At 43.9% G+C, this 21,066-nt stretch overlaps 4 protein-coding genes across 6 annotated transcripts in view; 3 read left to right on the top strand and 1 right to left on the bottom strand.

Annotated features, from left to right (window-relative positions):
* Nucleotides 1–1,247, bottom strand: part of LOC106163460 (uncharacterized) — a 57,170-nt gene extending 55,923 nt beyond the window's left edge. For 2 of the 3 annotated variants that reach the window (XM_086995287.1, XM_086995288.1), the window contains exon 1: nt 1,041–1,247. In XM_086995287.1, the coding sequence (XP_086851413.1) occupies nt 1,041–1,123 (83 nt within the window). In that variant the 5' untranslated portion in view covers nt 1,124–1,247. The other variant, XM_086995289.1, reaches the window with a different exon arrangement.
* Nucleotides 1,248–1,281: 34 nt separating this feature from the next.
* On the top strand, nt 1,282–4,183 carry LOC106163459 (uncharacterized). The gene is made up of 5 exons (XM_013541049.2): nt 1,282–1,669; nt 2,206–2,325; nt 2,520–2,670; nt 2,995–3,077; nt 3,377–4,183. The coding sequence occupies exons 1-5, from the start codon at nt 1,384–1,386 to the stop codon at nt 3,991–3,993; spliced, it is 1,257 nt and encodes a 418-aa protein (XP_013396503.2). The 5' UTR covers nt 1,282–1,383; the 3' UTR covers nt 3,994–4,183.
* Nucleotides 4,184–5,583: 1,400 nt separating this feature from the next.
* On the top strand, nt 5,584–7,421 carry LOC147759995 (cytidine deaminase-like). Its single transcript, XM_086996077.1, has 4 exons — nt 5,584–5,790; nt 6,239–6,350; nt 6,622–6,679; nt 7,034–7,421. Exons 1-4 carry the CDS (start codon nt 5,625–5,627, stop codon nt 7,154–7,156), a joined length of 459 nt encoding a protein of 152 aa, XP_086852203.1. The 5' UTR covers nt 5,584–5,624; the 3' UTR covers nt 7,157–7,421.
* A 3,245-nt stretch (nt 7,422–10,666) lies between these two features.
* Nucleotides 10,667–20,717, top strand: LOC106163455 (flavin reductase (NADPH)). Its single transcript, XM_086996218.1, has 4 exons — nt 10,667–10,892; nt 18,942–19,143; nt 19,468–19,632; nt 20,227–20,717. The coding sequence occupies exons 1-4, from the start codon at nt 10,752–10,754 to the stop codon at nt 20,379–20,381; spliced, it is 663 nt and encodes a 220-aa protein (XP_086852344.1). The 5' UTR covers nt 10,667–10,751; the 3' UTR covers nt 20,382–20,717.
* The last annotated feature ends 349 nt before the right edge of the window (nt 20,718–21,066 follow it).

Genomic DNA, 21,066 nt, shown 5'->3' with positions numbered 1-21,066 from the left:
CCTGACATTTAATAAACTTTGGTTTTGGGTTCCTTGCCAAAAAGTTTGGTGTCAAGGATTGTGCAGGAGTTAGAGTAAAGAGCCATGGGTTTTCTACAGGTGAATTTATGTGTCAGCCATGTAATGGCTATGCCAACCTTACTTCATAGTCTCCTTTTTATATCTTAGACACAGACTCATTCTCAAATTCAAATTAATCACTCCCCTCACCGTAATGACTTGGATAAATCTGATCACATTTGCATTTTATAGCTGATAACTCCAAAGACACATCCCCTTTGGACTTGTTTAAATTAAAACATATTCTAAACCTTATCTTTTGCATAATGTCCATCAACGCTCCCACCCCCTTCATACGTCAAGTCTGTTTAAAATCGATTAATTTTGCATTTAATTATTTTGTTATATGGCCTTAGTGCGTCATTAACTTAAGTTAACTAGGAAGTAGCTACATCAAACATATGGGACAATTCAATCCGTATACAGAGACAAAAACCGTCGAAGAATATTCATGTTGTATGAAGTTTCAGTGTTGTTCAAAATGGGAGGGAAAACCGTCCGATTTCCCCGTCATCCGCAAGGTTTAAAACGAGCTCATATAAAACGTCGTTCGCAAACGCCTATTCAAACATATAATTACTCATCCAAAATGCATAACTGATGGCAGATCAATGCCGCTGAATTCATACATCAGCGATCGTTTTCAAGCATCTGCTGGCGGTCCTGGCTGGACGAAAAGCTATACGGAGAGCGAGAATGAAAAAATCAATCTCATGTTGCTCTCTCAAACCGCGTTACTAAAATTAATACATCCATGGGAATGTATACACCTTTAAATATGTGTGTAGATTTCCACCGGGCGTTAGATAGATCTCAGTGGGTAAAACTACTCCGTTTCTGATCGTTAAAGAACCTGGGATCGTGTAATAATCCACGAGGGTCAAATAAGACCCGCTCCGCTTCTTGTTTGGCTAATAATGGCCGCCGTACGTTTGCACGAAGTGAGCCTGTGCACATTTCGTAATGCTCCAAAAACCTACCGTTTAAAATGTTCAGTTATACGCTCCTCGCTTGCTTTCTCTGGTAAATTTCCAATCCAGAGGTATCTTGTCTCTCGCACCATGTTGGTGGATCGCTTAAAATCCACATATCAGTGACTTTTCAAGTCATTTTTCTTGCGTTAAAATCTCTCGGCTGTTACGATGGCCTACTTTCGCTTGAGCTATTTGATGACGTCACCTGCGCAATATGAACCAATTTAAAAGGTCACCACGCATACAGGTGCCTGACCTACTTTTTGAGTGCAGAGACAAGGGGCGTAATATAATATAGTTTTACGCAATAGGATACATATTAATTAACAAGACGATTGCACGTAATTTAATGGAGGTGGATTTGATCATTCGAGGCGGGAGGGTTATAGACCCCGCAAATAACATCGATGACATTTTAGACGTCGCTGTTAAAGACGGGAAAATAGCTGCAGTTGGGGCCAATCTTCAGGTGAAACCTACAACCTCGGAGTATGACGCCTCCGGTCTTCTCGTGACTCCTGGCCTAATTGATTTGCACGTGCATGTTTATGAATACTCCACCCCTCTTGGAGTGAATCCTGACACCTCCTGTCTCGCCAGGGGGGTCACTACAGTCGTGGACGCAGGAAGCGCGGGTAGAAGTTAACGTAAAGTCTCTGGGAGAATGTTAATTTTCGTTGATTATTACGTAATTGTCTATTGAATAAATTACAGGACTTATGAGATAATTTAAATATAATATCCGTTGATTAACACTTAATTGTCAGCTGAATAGAGAGACTTGTGAAATAATTTCTTTAGTTGTAGTCATCAGTGATCGCAGTCATTCCTTGATTTTTATTAAAGTGCTGCTAAATAAACAATTTCATTAAAAGTATTCGTTGATTTTTATTTAATTTCCTCCTTAATAAAATTTCAAATTAAAGATATTCTAAATTGTGTCATTTAGTCAGGTCTTTTACAAAACTGTATAGTAAGGTCAAGTAAATTAAATTCAATATTATAATTACTGCATTGGCATATGTGTAGGAAGTAAAATTTCAAATCCTCACGTGATATGAAAAACAATGACATGCTCTTTAATTTGATTTATATGTAATTTCAGCTTGATGTTTTCTTACTAAGGATATGTGGTCTATATAGCTCTTCCGTTTCTCTTTTTTCAACTAAGGATGTGGAACATTTCCCGGGTTGAGGAAGTATATAGCAGAGAAGTCCAAGACGAGAGTCCTAGCCTTTCTTCATATAAGTGCCCATGGTCTGGCTGCATTTGGCTGTGCTGCAGGAAAAAGTAGATCCTCCCTTCCTCCCGTCCATGTTCTCTCTCTCTCTCTCTCTCACACACACACACACACACACACACACACACACACGTGCACTCACTTCAGCTCGTATTCCGTGATTGTGACAGTCTCAACAAACACAATTGAAGTAATTTGAAGGAATCTGTTGTCAATCTCACCAAACACATTCCTTGTATTCCAGGTACTGGAGGCGAGTGTGACGCCATTCAACACCTGGACGTCCAGGGATGTCTAGACACCGTGGAACAAAACAGAGACCTGATTGTGGGGATAAAGATTAGGCTGACTGCCAATGTGGCGGACCAGGGCAGAAATGAGCACGAAGCGTACAGGTGGGGTGAAATATATGGCTCACGCTGCCCAAAATATTAAAATGAAAATTATATATGTTTACTTGGACTGTTTGTCGGTGAGCTTATGTAGAAAATTACGCAAAACAGAAGCTACAGTTGCATACTTGTTGACAGTATTCATATTTATATTCGTTTTTTATTTTGAATTTTATTTTTATCTTATTTTTATTTTTTATTTTACATTACATTACAGAAGAGTTTTGTATTATTTTTATGAACTCTTGCAGGAAAAAAAACGCATTCAGTTATTCATTGTATTAATTATTTATCAGTTCCATGTTCATATTTTTGTTTACACTCCAGAAGAGCTTTGGAGGTATCAGAGAAGACAGGACTACCGCTGATGACCCACCACACCATATCTACCGTACCACTGCACTCGGAGGGTATGTGTGTGACAGTGAATTATATAATTATTCATAGTTCTTAGAACGAGCTGCGAATAACAGTTATGGTGCAATGTGGGAAGGAGAGGGGCGCAGCTAACCGGCTTTTAAATCCTATCGCACCCCCCCCCCCCACCCTCCCGTTTAAGCAAAATTCTGTGAACTTTTTTTTTTTTTTTTTTTTTTTTTGTGTGTGTGTGTGTGTGTGTGTGTGTGTTTTAATGCAAATCCTGCTTAAGAAGTTGTTGTTTTTTAACAATTTACACCATCATGTGAATAGAACTAAATTTCCATTCTAGATGCCAAAGAACTTTCTTGTCCAGGAAGTCTGAAAAAGGGTGACATCTATACGCACTCTTTCCACGGCTTTTCAAGCTCAATTGTTGACCAAGCTACGAAGAAAATCGACCCTGGGGTGTGGCTGGCCAAGAAAAGGGGTGTCATTTTTGACGTAGGTCACGGACAGGGGTCATTTGCGTGGTGGGTCGCTGAAAGTTGCGCTGAGCAAAACTTTTGGCCGGATGTGATCAGTACCGATTTGCATTCTGGGAACATCATGGGGCCCGCGTACGACCTGCCTACTGTAATGAGCAAGTTCCACCACATCGGGATGCCGATATTTGAAGTGGTCAAAGCCGTGACGGCAACCCCTGCTGCAGCCGTTGGTGCCAGTGACCAGATCGGCTCTCTTTCCGTTGGATCCTGTGCAGACATCACCGTCCTCCAGGAGAAAAAGGTTGATTTAGAGTTAGAGGACACCATTGGGGAGGTCCGTAAGGTGGAAAAGCTTCTCCAGCCTGTTGCGGTGTGGCGGGAAGGAGTGACGCACGCCGTGACGTCACCGCCCGAGCCTTTCCCGAATAAGGCCATATTGGCCGACATGATGAAATACGCCCATATCCTGGCAAATACATGAACTCGGTGTTGCAATTTGTTTGATTCAAAGTAAGCAGACCGTGGAATACCTTTCCATTCATGCTACCAAAGAATTACTTGAACGGGTCTATCTGGTGCTGACTTTTTTGAAATTTGATTGTTGACCGCACAACTTGAAATGTTTATAACAAACAACTGATTTTATGGAAAATAAATGAGCACAAATGCAATGATTTGTTTTATCTTACTTAATACAGTCATTGAAAGATCCAGATTTTTGCAAAGGGGAGGGAGGGGGGAGTACAAGGTTCCTTTCAGCCAGCCAAGCGAGGTAAATCCACCACAGAATACAGAAAACAAATTCCTGCGGTTTGTAGGGTGTTGGGATTCTGGCTTGTTTTGTTTGTTATGAAGTGACCGTGTTTGGAAGTGCGAAAACCCAAGGGGGGGGGGGGCGGTATTTACACAGAATTGCCAATGGCATACGTATTCATCATACCATTTGCTACATGTACGTAGGGTAAGGTTTAAAGGGGGGGGGGGTCTTCCAAAACTCCAAAACGGGTTACTGGATAGTCATTCTAACCACTAGGCCATCCTATACAGGTGAATGATGATGATCACATCTTCAAAATGAATGAGGAAAGAGTTTCTTTCACAAACTCGTCTACCCTGAAGCATGTGAAGCAAGCGAAGCCAGGTTCGAATGAAGACAATGGGAGCATTCACATCGAGAAGAGCCGAGATCTAATAAGGCCGCAACCTAAATATGGCGGGACCAACATGAAAGGGAAACCGCTCAATCCTGTAATAGTCGCTCCGCTTCTCACACGGCTCCCCAAGCCGTCCCTCGACCGATTGAATTGAGCCGAGATTTAATTAGTGTGCCCCCGCAGGGACGACGCGTGGGGAGGTGTGAAAGAGGAGGGGGACCGTTAATGGATTAAGCGATCTTCCTTTCATGTATGTCTGCCATATTTAGGTCGCAGCCTTACAAGACCTCGGCTCTTGTCGATGTGAATGCTCCCAATGGCGACTTGAAATGCCTACTCCAGACTCTGTTGACCAATCAAGTGCTGCGCGGCTGGCTTGGGCTGTCCTGTGCGACTGGCTTGGGCTGTCCTGTGCGACTGGCCTGGGCAGTCCTGTGCGACCGGCTTGGGCAGTACTGTGCGCGCAATAACATTTGCCAAAGATTCGCGCTCAACAGCAACCGAGATATTAGTTACCCAGTGCGATTGACACAATACAGAATACATAAATACCCCGAGTAATGAGGTCATTCCCCGCCAGGTACAGTTGTAGAAGGGCAAAACAATTATGAATAAACAAGATTCAAAAAGTTTTTTGAATTACGTTACAGTCTTTCGATATTCTTGTCAAATGTCCTCAGCCCCTTCGACAATTTGTCTTGGTAGGGTCCATAACCGATTTGTTTAAAGAGTGAACACGCACTGTGTGCTTCTAATGATAAAACTGCTCTTGGTTGTACTTGGAAGAGGTCATCAGTGATAGGCCATCGATCCAAGTCATAACCTGGTGTTAGGGTCATTGTTCGTCCTGCAGTTCACTATATCAGCAGATGCGCCATATTTACCTAGCACCAAGAACGAGTTCCTCATAACCAATTAACTAACGAAGCCAACCAAAATTTAGTTTTGAAATTGAAACATGGAAAGGGACCAGGAATTAGATGTCTGCAAAGTAACATCGCTTTCAGCAGATTTGCAGGGGATGGTGACGGCGGCCATGGAGGCGAGGACTCGTGCTCACTGTCCGTACAGTGGTTTCCATGTTGGTGCCGCCATCTTATGCGACGACGGGAGCTTGGTTGCAGGTAATGTTTGTGTGTGTGTGGGGGGGGGGGGGGGAGAGAAAAACTGTTCCCTACATGGCGGGAATGGGATCTAAGAGCGAGGAAAAAGTGAGAGAGGAGAGAGAGAGGTACGAAATTGAAAGCGGGGTGGAGGGGGGGGGGGGGGAGGGAAGGGGAAAGGAGAGGGAATTAAAGGAATTTATGGAGAACGTGTCGGGATTGTTGAGACTGAGCGCAAGGAAGTAAGTAAGAAGGAGAGTCGCCCGTGGCAACGAAGTATATCTTGGGCGTTCACCTTTGCACTGTGCTTATAATGACGAATATTAAGACAGAAATACTTGTCTTTGACATCACTACAAATGGACGTTAAGACAGTCCTTTTTTAATGCAATTTTTACCTACAAGCTGGCATAGATTACCTGCATCCATTCCGCTTTGCCATAGAATTTGTGTATTATTTGTTAACAAGGGTGCAACGTTGAAAACGCCTCGTATGGGCTGTCGGTGTGTGCGGAAAGAGTCGCCATTTGGAATGCCCTCACAGCAGGAAAGAGAAAATTTAAAGCAATGGCAGTTATATGGTGAGTTGAAATTATATGTTCACGAATGAGGTGTCAACAAAGTAAGCAAACATTTATGACACTTCAACGAAAATTTTGGTTGAAGTTTGCCGCATCCGGAATTCGTGGTTCCATAAAAAGACACGTGGCGTAGTTAAAAGACCCGTCTGACAGTTGTTATAGGCGCGGTAAACTTCAAGTACACGCTGCGCACCGAGGTTCAGATGGCGCAGGCACAGATATTATAAAATGCAGAAGCAAGCCTTTGAAACTCATTTTTTTTCTCTTTTAGTGACATAAAGGATACTTTTAAAGGGCCATGTGGAGCTTGCAGACAAGTTTATGAAGAGGTGAGGCGTTTCTTATACCAGCAAGTAGCATTTATCACAGTTTTACCATTTAAGGTCCATTGCCAGTAATTTTTAAAATGGGGGCTCTTTTTCTATAATAAGTTTTTATTTATTTATATATTTATTTATTACCATGAAAGCTTCGTATATCTAGATCAAATTTTACCCACAGCGGAACTTTTCCTGGCAAATAAGGGGGGTCCTCCATATCCACCTCCCCCACCCGCATCCCGACTATACGCCTGGATTCAATGTCAAATTCATTAATCAGTTGCGGATGAGTACCACACCATCCTATCCTTCCTGTCTTGAGTCTTGAGTATATATTTCCACAGATAGTTTTGACTGTTTCAGTTTGGCGCAGACTGGCACCTATACTTGGTCAAGTCAGCGGACATGACGGTCAAGAAACTTAGAGTGGACGCCCTACTTCCTATGAGTTTTGGACCCAAAGACTTGCTGGCTGAGCGTGTTTAGTCACGATTCATGAATAAGGGGAAAAATCCAAAACACTGCCATTTTATAAAAACATGATGTACTGTACGTAGTGCGCTTAAAAAGTAATTTTTACTCACTTTACGGCAGTAATTAAAGTCATAATAACTCTTCGTTTTGGCCAAAAATTGGATTTTCCTGGAAAAAACGGCAATTTTCCCGTACTTACCAATGGCCAACGACCCCATTCCTGCATTCGAAGTTAATCCAGGGTTTTTTCCTAAACGTACGGTTTTTTGTTAAAATCTCTTAAAGACAGTCTCAGCGCGTTAAACCCTTAAAATAGCACGAAAATGAATTTTCCTGGAAATCTCACCAATTTCCCCATAATGACCAAGGTATATCCTATCCAAAACCGTTGAGAAAATGAACCTACCTAATACCGTTTTTAAGTTCCATTAAATAATAAAAGACGACTCGTCTTAAATACTCAGCTACCACCTCACAGTACGGCTTCAGAACGCGCAATTTCTCGCTAAGTCTCGCGGTTTATTATGAATGAAGTACTACGGCTGAGACCCGGATGTTACTATTTGGCGCCAAAACAGCAAACATGGCTCAGACGCGCGTCAAGTCTGAAGAGGAGAGCGACAAAAAGGGACGAAAGAAAATAGCCACTCCAGTTCGAAAGATACGAAAGAAAATTAGAGACAGACGAAGAAGCACTCAGACTGTGTATGTTGGGAGGGAGGTGGGGCGGTGGAGGACACTTAAAGCTGAGTTAGGACTCACATACGAGGCAATGGCGAAACTACTCCTCGACACGTGAGTATGCGCTTCACAGGTCTCAAGTGTGTCTGATTATCATATTATCCTGTTCACAATAAATGACAATATTTGTGCTCATACAAAGTTGGTTACGTGTATAAGAGCGTTTTGGGCTTTACGTTGTCTATTTTTGATCGGAACATGTACCGAAAAGATGGACAGGCGGCACTTACATGTCTGACAAGTTTCGCTGTGTAGTCGTGACGTCTATCTCATTCTGACTGAAGCCTGCTGTGATTGGTCGTAAGCGTGGGAAAATCGAGGTCGTGACCTTGAGCCGGAAGTACTTCTGGCTGTGCTCCGAAATCATGATAAATAGTTTTCGTTTTCTAATTCTTTATTCTAGTTGTCTTAACAGGACTTTTGTGACCCAGACTTATTAATATAATAATAAACAATCTCACAAAACACAAATCTGATCAAAGCTTTACATAGAACCTGCTTCTATACATTAATCTAACCCACTGAGACTGTCTTTAAGAGATTTTAACTGACGGAGGTCTCTCTGACATTGCAAAGTCACTGGTGACCTACTTACAACCGCGGGAAAAGCAGACAACAACAACACTATATAAGATTCATGAGATATATTCGTCTTTTTGTTAAAATGCATTTATATCCACAATGTGTGCCATTCTGGGCTTTTCGTTATCCGACGCATTGTACAAAAACTCGCAACTTACGTCTGAGGGTTTCCCGCCATGTTATTTTGGTCTCGAATGAACGCGAGAATCCGCGTGACACCATTACGTCATTAGCAACGAATGCACTTGTCGACCGGAAAAAAGGGATCGAAAGCCCTATTGACAAGCACAGATTTTAGTTTTCCTACAATAACGGCCGTTTTAGTGGTGAAATACAATAGAATATATTTCCATGCGTTGTTTACAATGTATTTCATGCGGATTTTTGAATCTCAAAGGAAGAGTTATTATTGCTTTAAGCAATTATGCAATAATAAATGTACACAGTGCTTTATTTAAAAATATCTTATTTATATTTTAAAGGTAAAGCCTTTGTAAAAAAATTGCCAGATCCAATAAAGATCTATTAATTGAATAATAACTTTTGTTGAAGCCCAGATTTATCTCTTTGTTTAGGCATTTTTATTCAAAATGTTGGATATGCACGTGCATGGGTATCAACTGCACGTTGTCTGTGCCCCCCCCCTTTCCTTACACAAGCCATATAAATAATACGGTGACCCATAGATGCCTTTAGAAATGTTTAATTGATACCTCTGGTACATCGTAAATAAGGGCGCTTCGTAACTTAAAGATGTATACAAAGTCAATTTTTTGTCACAAAAACCAACCAAATGCCAGCATATAGTTTAAAGTAGTATAACTAAGATAATTACCAAAAGGCATTGTTTAATTTTACCCGAAAATGATGTTCGAACGGATTTTTCTGCTGGCATTCTAAACTGTATGTCAATGGGGCAGGAAATCCGGTCACGAAAGTAGGTTAAATTTACAACCAAAAATTTAAAGAAAGGAGCAGTCTAAAGGTCTTTTATGGCTGATCGAGTGATCTATTCAGTTTATCCCTTGGCATGTCGAATTTATACAAGAATCTAGTAGAAGTGGTTTACATGTGTTACTGGGAATCCACGCTCCACCGATGCTCGGTTCGTAGGTACCTTTAAGAAATATAACAATTGTTTTGAAAATTTAACTGGCAATGGCGAAAAAAGGGGGGATACACAGGTTTTCAGTATGTGCACTGTTTTTATGACGACTGTTAAAATTGGACGATATGTAAACCAATCCACATTTTCCGGTGTAACGAAACCGAGGGTCCGTGAAACAGAAAATCCTCCCTTCATATAGTGATAGTGGTTAGGGTTAGCCCGACCTAAGTGGGTCAAAATCTAGGGCGAGGTTTACCTGTAAAAATGAATGGGAAGCGAACTCTCTTTTAAGGGGTACTCTCTGTCACGTTACACCGGCAATTATTCAACCACGATAGTCTTAAGCGAACGAAGAACGGGGTTAGGAAAATCCCTGCCTTCACTCACCCCTTAAAACTTGCTTCCGATGTGTCTTCAACAAAATGGAATAACTAACTGCTTTTTAAACAGCGGTCTTTACGCGATATATTCAATGTCTTCAAAGTAAAGGAGCACGTGCCTTTTCACTCGGCTTAATGCTATCTATGCTACGACTTGACCTCATCGGGGTGACGAGGTACAGGGAAGAGACAAAGAGAGGGAACAAGGTGTACAAGTAGATCATGTTGTATGATACCCAAAACGTTATCTTATTTATACACGTACAGCGTCTTGACGCACATTCATTGTTCAGTTCACCAAGCTTATTAATTTAGATTAAACCTTCACGAGCCGACCACAAGGTAAGTGACGTATAACAGACACTCTACCCCAGCTTTTATACACCACTGCTCTGAGACGATTTTCAACTATTCAACCTTTATACTAAGTAATGGGTCTGGTTAGTCAATATTAATGAAAATTGACCTGCTTAATGAACGGGACAATTGATCACTGTCCAAATATATAGCACCTGTTTGTCCTATATACGCCCGAGAAGGCAGTGAATACTTCACTAGATCAATCTGCCTCGGATTACCTACCCCCCCCCCCCCCCCGCTCCTCCCCGCAGCACGTCTAAATGCAGTAATGTCGCTTTTCCTTTCAACCGTGTGTGTGTGTGTGTGTGTGCGTGTGTGTGTGTGTGTGTGTGTGTGTGTGTGTGTGTGAACGGACGTTGAAAATACCCTAAATATTGAAGAATAACCTGAAAAAGAAAAAAACATGTTCTCAATTCCGTCAGAACGTTAATTGACGATGAAGCGTCTGGTAGTTCTGGGAGCGACAGGACCCTCGGGACAGGAAGTGGTCAAGCAGGCCCTCAGCGCTGGACATCACGTGACAGCAGTGGTCAGAAACCCTGACAAACTGGCCAGTGTCCAAAGTGAATATCTGAAGGTGATATAATATGATATGATATGATATAATATTTGTTGTTCGTTTAATAATGGAAGACGAAATTCTCGCTCCCTCCCTGTCCTATCTCTCCCAGATAGCAAGCATACGTTGGGCCAACGTAGGGGAATCGTTGGTTTGTTGGCACATAGTTGGCGTTGGTAGTAATACGTTGGCCCAACGTTGGCCCAACCACATCATAATATGCACAACATAACTGCAATATGCTCACGTTGGGCCAACGTTGGGCCAACGTGTGCATATTTGTTGCATACGTTGGCCTAACGTTGGGCCAACGTATCCAATTAACAACTCAATAGAAATGAATAATGTTTCTGTTATAATAAAAATGTTTCTGTTCACAACTGAGAATCACATGTGCTTATCTATTGATCAGTAAAATATAGTTTTTGGATTAAATATTTTTTTTTATTAAGAGTTTGTCAAATTCCTTGGGCTAAAAAACAGTGTTCTACTTTTATTTGTCTTCCAAGCTATATACTCTCATATATACATGTATATATATTTTTCATTTTGTCTTTTTTTCTGCATGGATATAGTATATAGTACATAGACTTCACCTATAAAAAATTACTGAGTGAACAGATTTATATTTTTAAATAATGCTGTGAAACATATTTTTTATTATTGCTATTATTATTATTGTTATTGAAATCAGACAAATGATTGAAATCTTATTATAATGTACAATTGCACAATATATAAATTTTAAACTTTATAGTTAGCATCAATTGACTTTTGATTTAAGTACACTGGTAACTTTCACTGGACCAGATTCATTACAAGCCAGGTGTTTATCTTAACTGTCAGTTTGATATAAACAGTTTGCATACTGCCTGCTCAAACAGGTCAAATAACTATACATAGCACAGTCTAAGCGCGCTGACCGTTGAGCCAATTCAAAAATCTAAGCCAGAAGGTCAGAAATGTTCTAAGGAAGAGGCAAGAATTACAGCTGAAAGCATTGATTTCTGGATATAAAAAGAAGACATCTTTTTGGAAATTAGAAAATGAAGAGATAAAGAGACAGGATAAGAAGAGAGCATGTACTGGTAAGTGACTTTTTAATTGTGTATTTTCCCGTTATTTACTGATGCACCAGGATCCATACAGTCTTGAAAAGTGTTCAAATTTAGTCCAGCACTTTGGACTAGTTTAAATGTAACTAGTTTAAATGGCTCTAGTTTAAATGTAACTTTGAAAAGTACTTGAAAATGCTATTAGGCTTGAAAAAGGTTTGCATTTCAGCATTTTGTCTTTGTAAAAATATTATTTAAAACTTTGTAGTTTAATGAGATGAATACACACAATAATTCACAGATGGGGGTAATACCTTTTAATACATCATTACTTGTACTTTTATTTTCAACTTTTCATCATCAATGTGTTACAAAGACAAAGTTTAAATGAAATGAGTCCTTTTTCCTTTGGTATGTACACTTTAATTTAACTGTATTAATGTATAACTTGCCCTCATTAGTTAAAATCATTGAAAATGATTTGAATTAGAGCCTTAAAAGTCCTTGGAAGCCAATTGTTCTTATGTGTCTGTATGAATCCTGGCCAGTAAATTCTGTGATAGAGTTGTTGGAATGATTAAATGATGTAGAATTTAGTGGTACATTACAGTTGTCTAAAAACTGAATTCATGGTCAAGTGTACACGTAAGAACTAATTTAAATAAATCACTATAAATTACTGCACACAAGACACACACTTTTAAAGTTAAGATATTGGATTTTGCCTAACTTAGAAAAGGTGGGGAGATTATCATATAATACACACCTACTAGTACTAGTTTGTGTATGAAATATGGGGGAAGAGGTACAGTCATGTTATGTACCATACCAATTCTAGCATTATATTTCAAGTGTTTTTAATATTTAAATTTGTAGGTGCAGCACACTCTTCTGTGATTGTTCAGAAAAAGATGTTGAAGATACACCTAACTAATCGTGCTTTGCCAAAGATCATGCAGGTGCAGGACAGGAAAGAGAGAAAAAACACAAATATTGAACTCATATGACCACTGATTTGATTTTTAAAGAGAATGTCTGAGATTTTGCCTGACGGAGGAGACTGTGATTTTATAGACTTGACATATAACTTATGAAAGTTCCTATGAAAAGCATCTTACCTGACATTAACAAGGGTTTCATGTTTAAAATTTAATTTAATGAAAATATTTTTAAAAATTGAAATGGGGGCAAAAAAGACTTTACTAGTAGAAAAATGCCTTGACTCCAGGAATAAGGTGAAAAGTCATAGGGCTGTTAAAATTTTTTTTGATGTGAATCATGTGACAATTGATATAAGACACACTTATTAATGTTTAAATTTAATATTATAATATCTTATAAAAATTTTCTTTGTTGTCTTTTTGTATTATATTTCAATTCACATATCATTATTTAGTTGGTGTAATGTATTTGTTTTATGTAATGTTATGAATTAATTAAACAGTTCAAAATATATCGCTAATCTTTTTGTTTCAACTACAATTATTAATTGACAATTTTCCAGGTGTAGTGTAAATGATCAAAGGCAGATCAAGTCCTCTGAAGGATTCATCCCTTAGAAACCTTGCCAATTTTTCAGCCATATCTTGCAGTTTGCAGATTTCAGATGCTCAAGATATTTCATCAGGACATTGATCTGCCTGTGCATCAGATGTGTAATTACAGTGCCCTACTACCTATGTGATTCCAAAAAAATAAAGATTTTGCCTTTAGCTCAATGTTGGGTTACTGTAAATCACTGTGCCCCTGGTTTTAGGTTGGATCATAATTTGTTGTGCAAATTGCAGATAACTTGGTGACCAGTTGGCCTATCGTTGGGCCAATGCGGATGCATTGTTGGTTTGAGGTTGGGTAATTGTTGGACTGATGTTGGTTATTAGTAGAACCAACGTAATTGCACTGTTGGTTACAGGTTGGGTAATTGTTGGACCAATGTTGGTTATTAGTTGGCCCAATGTAGGGCCAACGCAGTTTGGTTGGGTAATCGTTGGACTGATGTTGGTCATTAGTAGGACCAACGTAAATACACTGTTGGTTACAGGTTGGGTAATTGTTGGACCAATGTTGGTTATTAGTTGGCCCAATGTAGGGCCAACGCAGTTTAGTTGGGAATACGTTGGCAATGCGTTGGCATTAAAAAGACGTTCAGCCAACCGTTGGCCAAAGTGAGCACTTAGATGGAAACCCAACGTTGGGCCAACGTTGCATGGTCAACCAAGGCAACGTTGGGCCAACGTTGGCCCAACGTATGCATGCTATCTGGGCTCCCACTCTCTCCCTCTCTTTCCTTCCCTCCCCCCCCCTCTCTCTTCATCTCTCCCTCTCTCTCCTTCCCTCCCCCCCTCTCTCTTCATCTCTTCATCTCTCTCTCCTTCCCTCTCCCCCCTCTCTCTTCATCTCTCCCTCTCTCTTCATCTCTCCCTCTCTCTCCTTCCCTCCCCCCTCTCTCTTCATCTCCCCCTCTCTCTTCATCTCTCCCTCTCTCTCCTTCCCTCCCCCCTCTCTTCATCTCTCCCTCTCTCTCCTTCCCTCCCCCCTCTCTCTTCATCTCTCCCTCTCTCTCCTTCCCTCCCCCCTCTCTTCATCTCTCCCTCTCTCTCCTTCCCTCCCCCCTCTCTCTTCATCTCTCCCTCTCTCTCCTTCCCTCCCCCCTCTCTTCATCTCTCCCTCTCTCTCCTTCCCTCCCCCCTCTCTTCATCTCTCCCTCTCTCTCCTTCCCTCCCCCCTCTCTCTTCATCTCTCCCTCTCTCTCCTTCCCTCCCCCCTCTCTCTTCATCTCTTCATCTCTCTCCTTCCCTCCCCCCTCTCTCTTCATCTCTCCCTCTCTCTCCTTCCCTCCCCCCTCTCTCTTCATCTCTCCCTCTCTCTCCTTCCCTCCTCCCTCTCTCTCCTTCCCTCCCCCCTCTCTCTTCATCTCTCCCTCTCTCTCCTTCCCTCCCCCCTCTCTCTTCATCTCTCCCTCTCTCTCCTTCCCTCCTCCCTCTCTCTCCTTCCCTCCCCCCCTCTCTCTTCATCTCTTCATCTCTCTCCTTCCCTCCCCCCCCTCTCTTCATCTCACCCTCTCTCTCCTTCCCTCCCCCCCTCTCTCTTCATCTCTCTCCTTCCCTCCCCCCCTCTCTCTTCATCTCTTCATCTCTCTCCTTCCCTCCCCCCCTCTCTCTTCATCTCTTCATCTCTCTCCTTCCCTCCCCCCTCTCTCTTCATCTCTTCATCTCTCTCCTTCCCTCCCCCCCTCTCTTCATCTCTCCCTCTCTCTCCTTCCCTCCCCCCTCTCTCTTCATCTCTTCATCTCTCTCCTTCCCTCCCTCCCCCTCTCTCTTCATCTCTCCCTCTCTCTCCTTCCCTCCCCCCCTCTCTCTTCATCTCTTCATCTCTCTCTCCTTCCCTCTCCCCCCTCTCTTCATCTCTCCCTCTCTCTTCATCTCTCCCTCTCTCTCCTTCCCTCCCCCCTCTCTCTTCATCTCCCCCTCTCTCTTCATCTCTCCCTCTCTCTCCTTCCCTCCCCCCTCTCTTCATCTCTCCCTCTCTCTCCTTCCCTCCCCCCTCTCTCTTCATCTCTCCCTCTCTCTCCTTCCCTCCCCCCTCTCTTCATCTCTCCCTCTCTCTCCTTCCCTCCCCCCTCTCTCTTCATCTCTCCCTCTCTCTCCTTCCCTCCCCCCTCTCTTCATCTCTCCCTCTCTCTCCTTCCCTCCCCCCTCTCTTCATCTCTCCCTCTCTCTCCTTCCCTCCCCCCTCTCTCTTCATCTCTCCCTCTCTCTCCTTCCCTCCCCCCTCTCTCTTCATCTCTTCATCTCTCTCCTTCCCTCCCCCCTCTCTCTTCATCTCTCCCTCTCTCTCCTTCCCTCCCCCCTCTCTCTTCATCTCTCCCTCTCTCTCCTTCCCTCCTCCCTCTCTCTCCTTCCCTCCCCCCTCTCTCTTCATCTCTCCCTCTCTCTCCTTCCCTCCCCCCTCTCTCTTCATCTCTCCCTCTCTCTCCTTCCCTCCTCCCTCTCTCTCCTTCCCTCCCCCCCTCTCTCTTCATCTCTTCATCTCTCTCCTTCCCTCCCCCCCCTCTCTTCATCTCACCCTCTCTCTCCTTCCCTCCCCCCCTCTCTCTTCATCTCTCTCCTTCCCTCCCCCCCTCTCTCTTCATCTCTTCATCTCTCTCCTTCCCTCCCCCCCTCTCTCTTCATCTCTTCATCTCTCTCCTTCCCTCCCCCCTCTCTCTTCATCTCTTCATCTCTCTCCTTCCCTCCCCCCCTCTCTTCATCTCTCCCTCTCTCTCCTTCCCTCCCCCCCTCTCTTCATCTCTTCATCTCTCTCCTTCCCTCCCTCCCCCTCTCTCTTCATCTCTTCATCTCTCCTTCCCTCCCCCCCTCTCTCTTCATCTCTCCCTCTCTCTCCTTCCCTCCCCCCTCTCTCTTCATCTTTCCCTCTCTCTCCTTCTCTCCCCCCCTCTCTCTTCATCTTTCCCTCTCTCTCCTTCCCTCCCCCCCTCTCTCTTCATCTCTCCCTCTCTCTCCTTCCCTCTCCCCCCTCTCTCTTCATCTCTCCCTCTCTCTCCTTCCCTCCCCCCTCTCTCTTCATCTCTCCCTCTCTCTCCTTCCCTCCCCCCTCTCTCTTCATCTCTCCCTCTCTCTCCTTCCCTCCTCCCTCTCTCTCCTTCCCTCCCCCCTCTCTCTTCATCTCTCCCTCTCTCTCCTTCCCTCCCCCCTCTCTCTTCATCTCTCCCTCTCTCTCCTTCCCTCCTCCCTCTCTCTCCTTCCCTCCCCCCCTCTCTCTTCATCTCTTCATCTCTCTCCTTCCCTCCCCCCCCTCTCTTCATCTCACCCTCTCTCTCCTTCCCTCCCCCCCTCTCTCTTCATCTCTCTCCTTCCCTCCCCCCCTCTCTCTTCATCTCTTCATCTCTCTCCTTCCCTCCCCCCCTCTCTCTTCATCTCTTCATCTCTCTCCTTCCCTCCCCCCTCTCTCTTCATCTCTTCATCTCTCTCCTTCCCTCCCCCCCTCTCTTCATCTCTCCCTCTCTCTCCTTCCCTCCCCCCCCTCTCTTCATCTCTTCATCTCTCTCCTTCCCTCCCTCCCCCTCTCTCTTCATCTCTTCATCTCTCCTTCCCTCCCCCCCTCTCTCTTCATCTCTCCCTCTCTCTCCTTCCCTCCCCCCTCTCTCTACATCTTTCCCTCTCTCTCCTTCCCTCCCCCCTCTCTTCATCTCTCCCTCTCTCTCCTTCCCTCCCCCCTCTCTCTTCATCTCTCCCTCTCTCTCCTTCCCTCCCCCCTCTCTTCATCTCTCCCTCTCTCTCCTTCCCTCCCCCCTCTCTCTTCATCTCTCCCTCTCTCTCCTTCCCTCCCCCCTCTCTTCATCTCTCCCTCTCTCTCCTTCCCTCCCCCCTCTCTTCATCTCTCCCTCTCTCTCCTTCCCTCCCCCCTCTCTCTTCATCTCTCCCTCTCTCTCCTTCCCTCCCCCCTCTCTCTTCATCTCTCCCTCTCTCTCCTTCCCTCCCCCCTCTCTCTTCATCTCTCCCTCTCTCTCCTTCCCTCCTCCCTCTCTCTCCTTCCCTCCCCCCTCTCTCTTCATCTCTCCCTCTCTCTCCTTCCCTCCCCCCTCTCTCTTCATCTCTCCCTCTCTCTCCTTCCCTCCTCCCTCTCTCTCTTTCCCTCCCCCCCTCTCTCTTCATCTCTTCATCTCTCTCTTTCCCTCCCCCCCCTCTCTTCATCTCACCCTCTCTCTCCTTCCCTCCCCCCCTCTCTCTTCATCTCTCTCCTTCCCTCCCCCCCTCTCTCTTCATCTCTTCATCTCTCTCCTTCCCTCCCCCCCTCTCTCTTCATCTCTTCATCTCTCTCCTTCCCTCCCCCCTCTCTCTTCATCTCTTCATCTCTCTCCTTCCCTCCCCCCCTCTCTTCATCTCTCCCTCTCTCTCCTTCCCTCCCCCCCCTCTCTTCATCTCTTCATCTCTCTCCTTCCCTCCCTCCCCCTCTCTCTTCATCTCTCCCTCTCTCTCCTTCCCTCTCCCCCCTCTCTCTTCATCTCTCCCTCTCTCTCCTTCCCTCCCCCCTCTCTCTTCATCTTTCCCTCTCTCTCCTTCTCTCCCCCCCTCTCTCTTCATCTTTCCCTCTCTCTCCTTCCCTCCCCCCCTCTCTCTTCATCTCTCCCTCTCTCTCCTTCCCTCTCCCCCCTCTCTCTTCATCTCTCTCCTTCCCTCCCCCCTCTCTCTTCATCTCTCCCTCTCTCTCCTTCCCTCCCCCCTCTCTCTTCATCTCTCCCTCTCTCTCCTTCCCTCCTCCCTCTCTCTCCTTCCCTCCCCCCTCTCTCTTCATCTCTCCCTCTCTCTCCTTCCCTCCCCCCTCTCTCTTCATCTCTCCCTCTCTCTCCTTCCCTCCTCCCTCTCTCTCTTTCCCTCCCCCCCTCTCTCTTCATCTCTTCATCTCTCTCTTTCCCTCCCCCCCTCTCTTCATCTCACCCTCTCTCTCCTTCCCTCCCCCCCTCTCTCTTCATCTCTCTCCTTCCCTCCCCCCCTCTCTCTTCATCTCTTCATCTCTCTCCTTCCCTCCCCCCCTCTCTCTTCATCTCTTCATCTCTCTCCTTCCCTCCCCCCTCTCTCTTCATCTCTTCATCTCTCTCCTTCCCTCCCCCCCTCTCTTCATCTCTCCCTCTCTCTCCTTCCCTCCCCCCCCTCTCTTCATCTCTTCATCTCTCTCCTTCCCTCCCTCCCCCTCTCTCTTCATCTCTCCCTCTCTCTCCTTCCCTCTCCCCCCTCTCTCTTCATCTCTCCCTCTCTCTCCTTCCCTCCCCCCTCTCTCTTCATCTTTCCCTCTCTCTCCTTCTCTCCCCCCCTCTCTCTTCATCTTTCCCTCTCTCTCCTTCCCTCCCCCCCTCTCTCTTCATCTCTCCCTCTCTCTCCTTCCCTCTCCCCCCTCTCTCTTCATCTCTCCCTCTCTCTCCTTCCCTCCCCCCCTCTCTCTTCATCTCTCCCTCTCTCTCCTTGGCAGAAATATGCTCTGATATAATCGTGACAGCGATACTTTGCACCCCTAGGTCGTGAAAGCAGACATATTTTCAGCAGAAGAACTCTCAGAGCATTTCCGGGGGCAGGAGGTGGTGCTGTCGTGTTTGGGATCTAGATCCTCGTTCTGTGCGCCCGTCACTCTGTATACGGAGACCATGAAAGCAATAGTTGCCGCGATGAGAGAGACGGGCCTCACCAGACTGATCTGTATGACGTCATGGTGCACAGAATGTGAGTCACACCTAAAGCAATTGTTGCGTAGAGAAGGTGTCACACCTAACGCAATGTCAGCAGAGTGTGTCTGCTCTAACAACTAACACACTCAATCATATCAGACAATATTAACACTGATAATGTTTACGAAATTGAAAGACGGTAAATCTAGAGCTATCTTGTGTTGCTGTGTATATGTGTATTTATAAACAGCTTCATGTACAGGTACTTTCTACAAGCTTTTTAATATTGAGATGTTAAAGTTAAATTAAAATTGTTACTTGATGGCAAACATCTCAATATTAGCCCGATTCCTTATATAATATCACTTCCCCTTTCCAGCACTGCCGGGTAACCCGTGGTTTATAGAGTGGATTTTGAAACCCCTCGTTCTTAAGAGGACTCTAGTAAACATGGCTGAAATGGAACATTTCTTATTCGACGACTGCCAGGATATCAACTTCACCATTGTCCGACCGCCTTCGCTAGGCACTGGGCCGTTTTCGGGTAGGGATCGAACTTCAAGGAGCTCTGTCTTGGCTTGGGGTTTGCAATAGTCGATATAGCCTTAAAGGCCTATATTGTCGGGAAGGGACTGTTGTCTATTGATAAATGAACTTCAGCAATTCTATTGATAATAAACAGCTGTTGAAAGGTGTCAGCATTATTTCTACTGAATTTTAAATTTAATATGACAAGAAAAACATTTAAATAAAATAATAAAAAATACACCAATTAGGAAAACACTCACAGAGCGCAGACCACATTTGAGGCCAGGTGGCATATGGCATCCTGCCAATATCGTCTGTGGTCTGTCACGTGCACCATTAAAATAGATAATACGTAATTACTACTGCTCGTGTAGCTTCGACACAGAGCACGTTTCATTGGAAATCTAAACCTCCCCCCCCCCATAAAAAATCTTATCATTTCTTTTCTGAGCCGTTTGATGCCTATCCTGAAAATTTTATCAAAACCTGTCCATGATTTTGGATAATGCTGCAAACTGACAAACAGACTAACGGAACCAAAAACATAGCCAGGGCACATTGTCAGATATGTAATGACCTTTTTATTTTTATTTTATTTTATTCTTTTCAGATTTGCCAATTCTGACCCACGAGGGGATGCACGTCCCCGGTGCACGCTGGGGACTCATGAACAGAGCAGATGTCGTGCATTTTATGTTGTCATTGTTAGACACTACAGAATGGGACAGAAAGGCTGTGGCCATACAGCGAACATCAAGGAGATAAACCCTACGGGAAGGAGTTGACCTTTTCAACGGGATGAAGTTCTCAGTTTCATAAGCATGAATTTAGAATTATTTTTATTATTTACTCACTTACGACACTTAATAACCAGTTAATTTAAAAATGAATTTATGTACTTTATAGATATGACGTTATTGTTATATATTATTGCTAGGTCTTTGATAAATGTGCCTGAACCAATAAATATTGCTTCATTGAATAGTAAACTTTTGATACCCCCTTGTGAGTGGGAAAGTGTTGAGTTACTCAATGATGCCAATTTATTGTCGTTGATACGGTGTTCAGGTATGCTCAGTTAAAGGAAAGATTCGAGAAAAGTTTTTTTTTTTTTTTTTTTTTTTTTTTTTGCAATTTTCACCCCACCCCAAAGAGCAATTATGACGTCTTCGCTGAATTGCCATTTGTTTAATTGCCAAAGGATTAAGTCAGTGAGCACTGAAGATTTACCTTTAAATAATTATCCAAAACATGTACGTGAATGCAGTAATTTAGGAGTTTTTGTGTCACCTTGTCTGTAACCTAAACGACATTGTCACGTTGTCTGTGTCTTTTATCTTCACACAAGCCAGAGAAATAGTTATACTAGATGGTAGTGCCTGTCAGCTTGTAGTTTTGAGAGAAGTTGCTCGTACATATTCATTAAGTTGAATGGGTAGCGGTTGGTATA

This window comes from Lingula anatina, chromosome 9 (assembly GCF_051362555.1).
Source record: "Lingula anatina isolate TDL-2025a chromosome 9, LinAna3.0, whole genome shotgun sequence".
NCBI classification, from domain to species: Eukaryota; Metazoa; Brachiopoda; class Lingulata; order Lingulida; family Lingulidae; genus Lingula; species Lingula anatina.
This window is presented reverse-complemented; position numbering and strand designations above follow the sequence as displayed.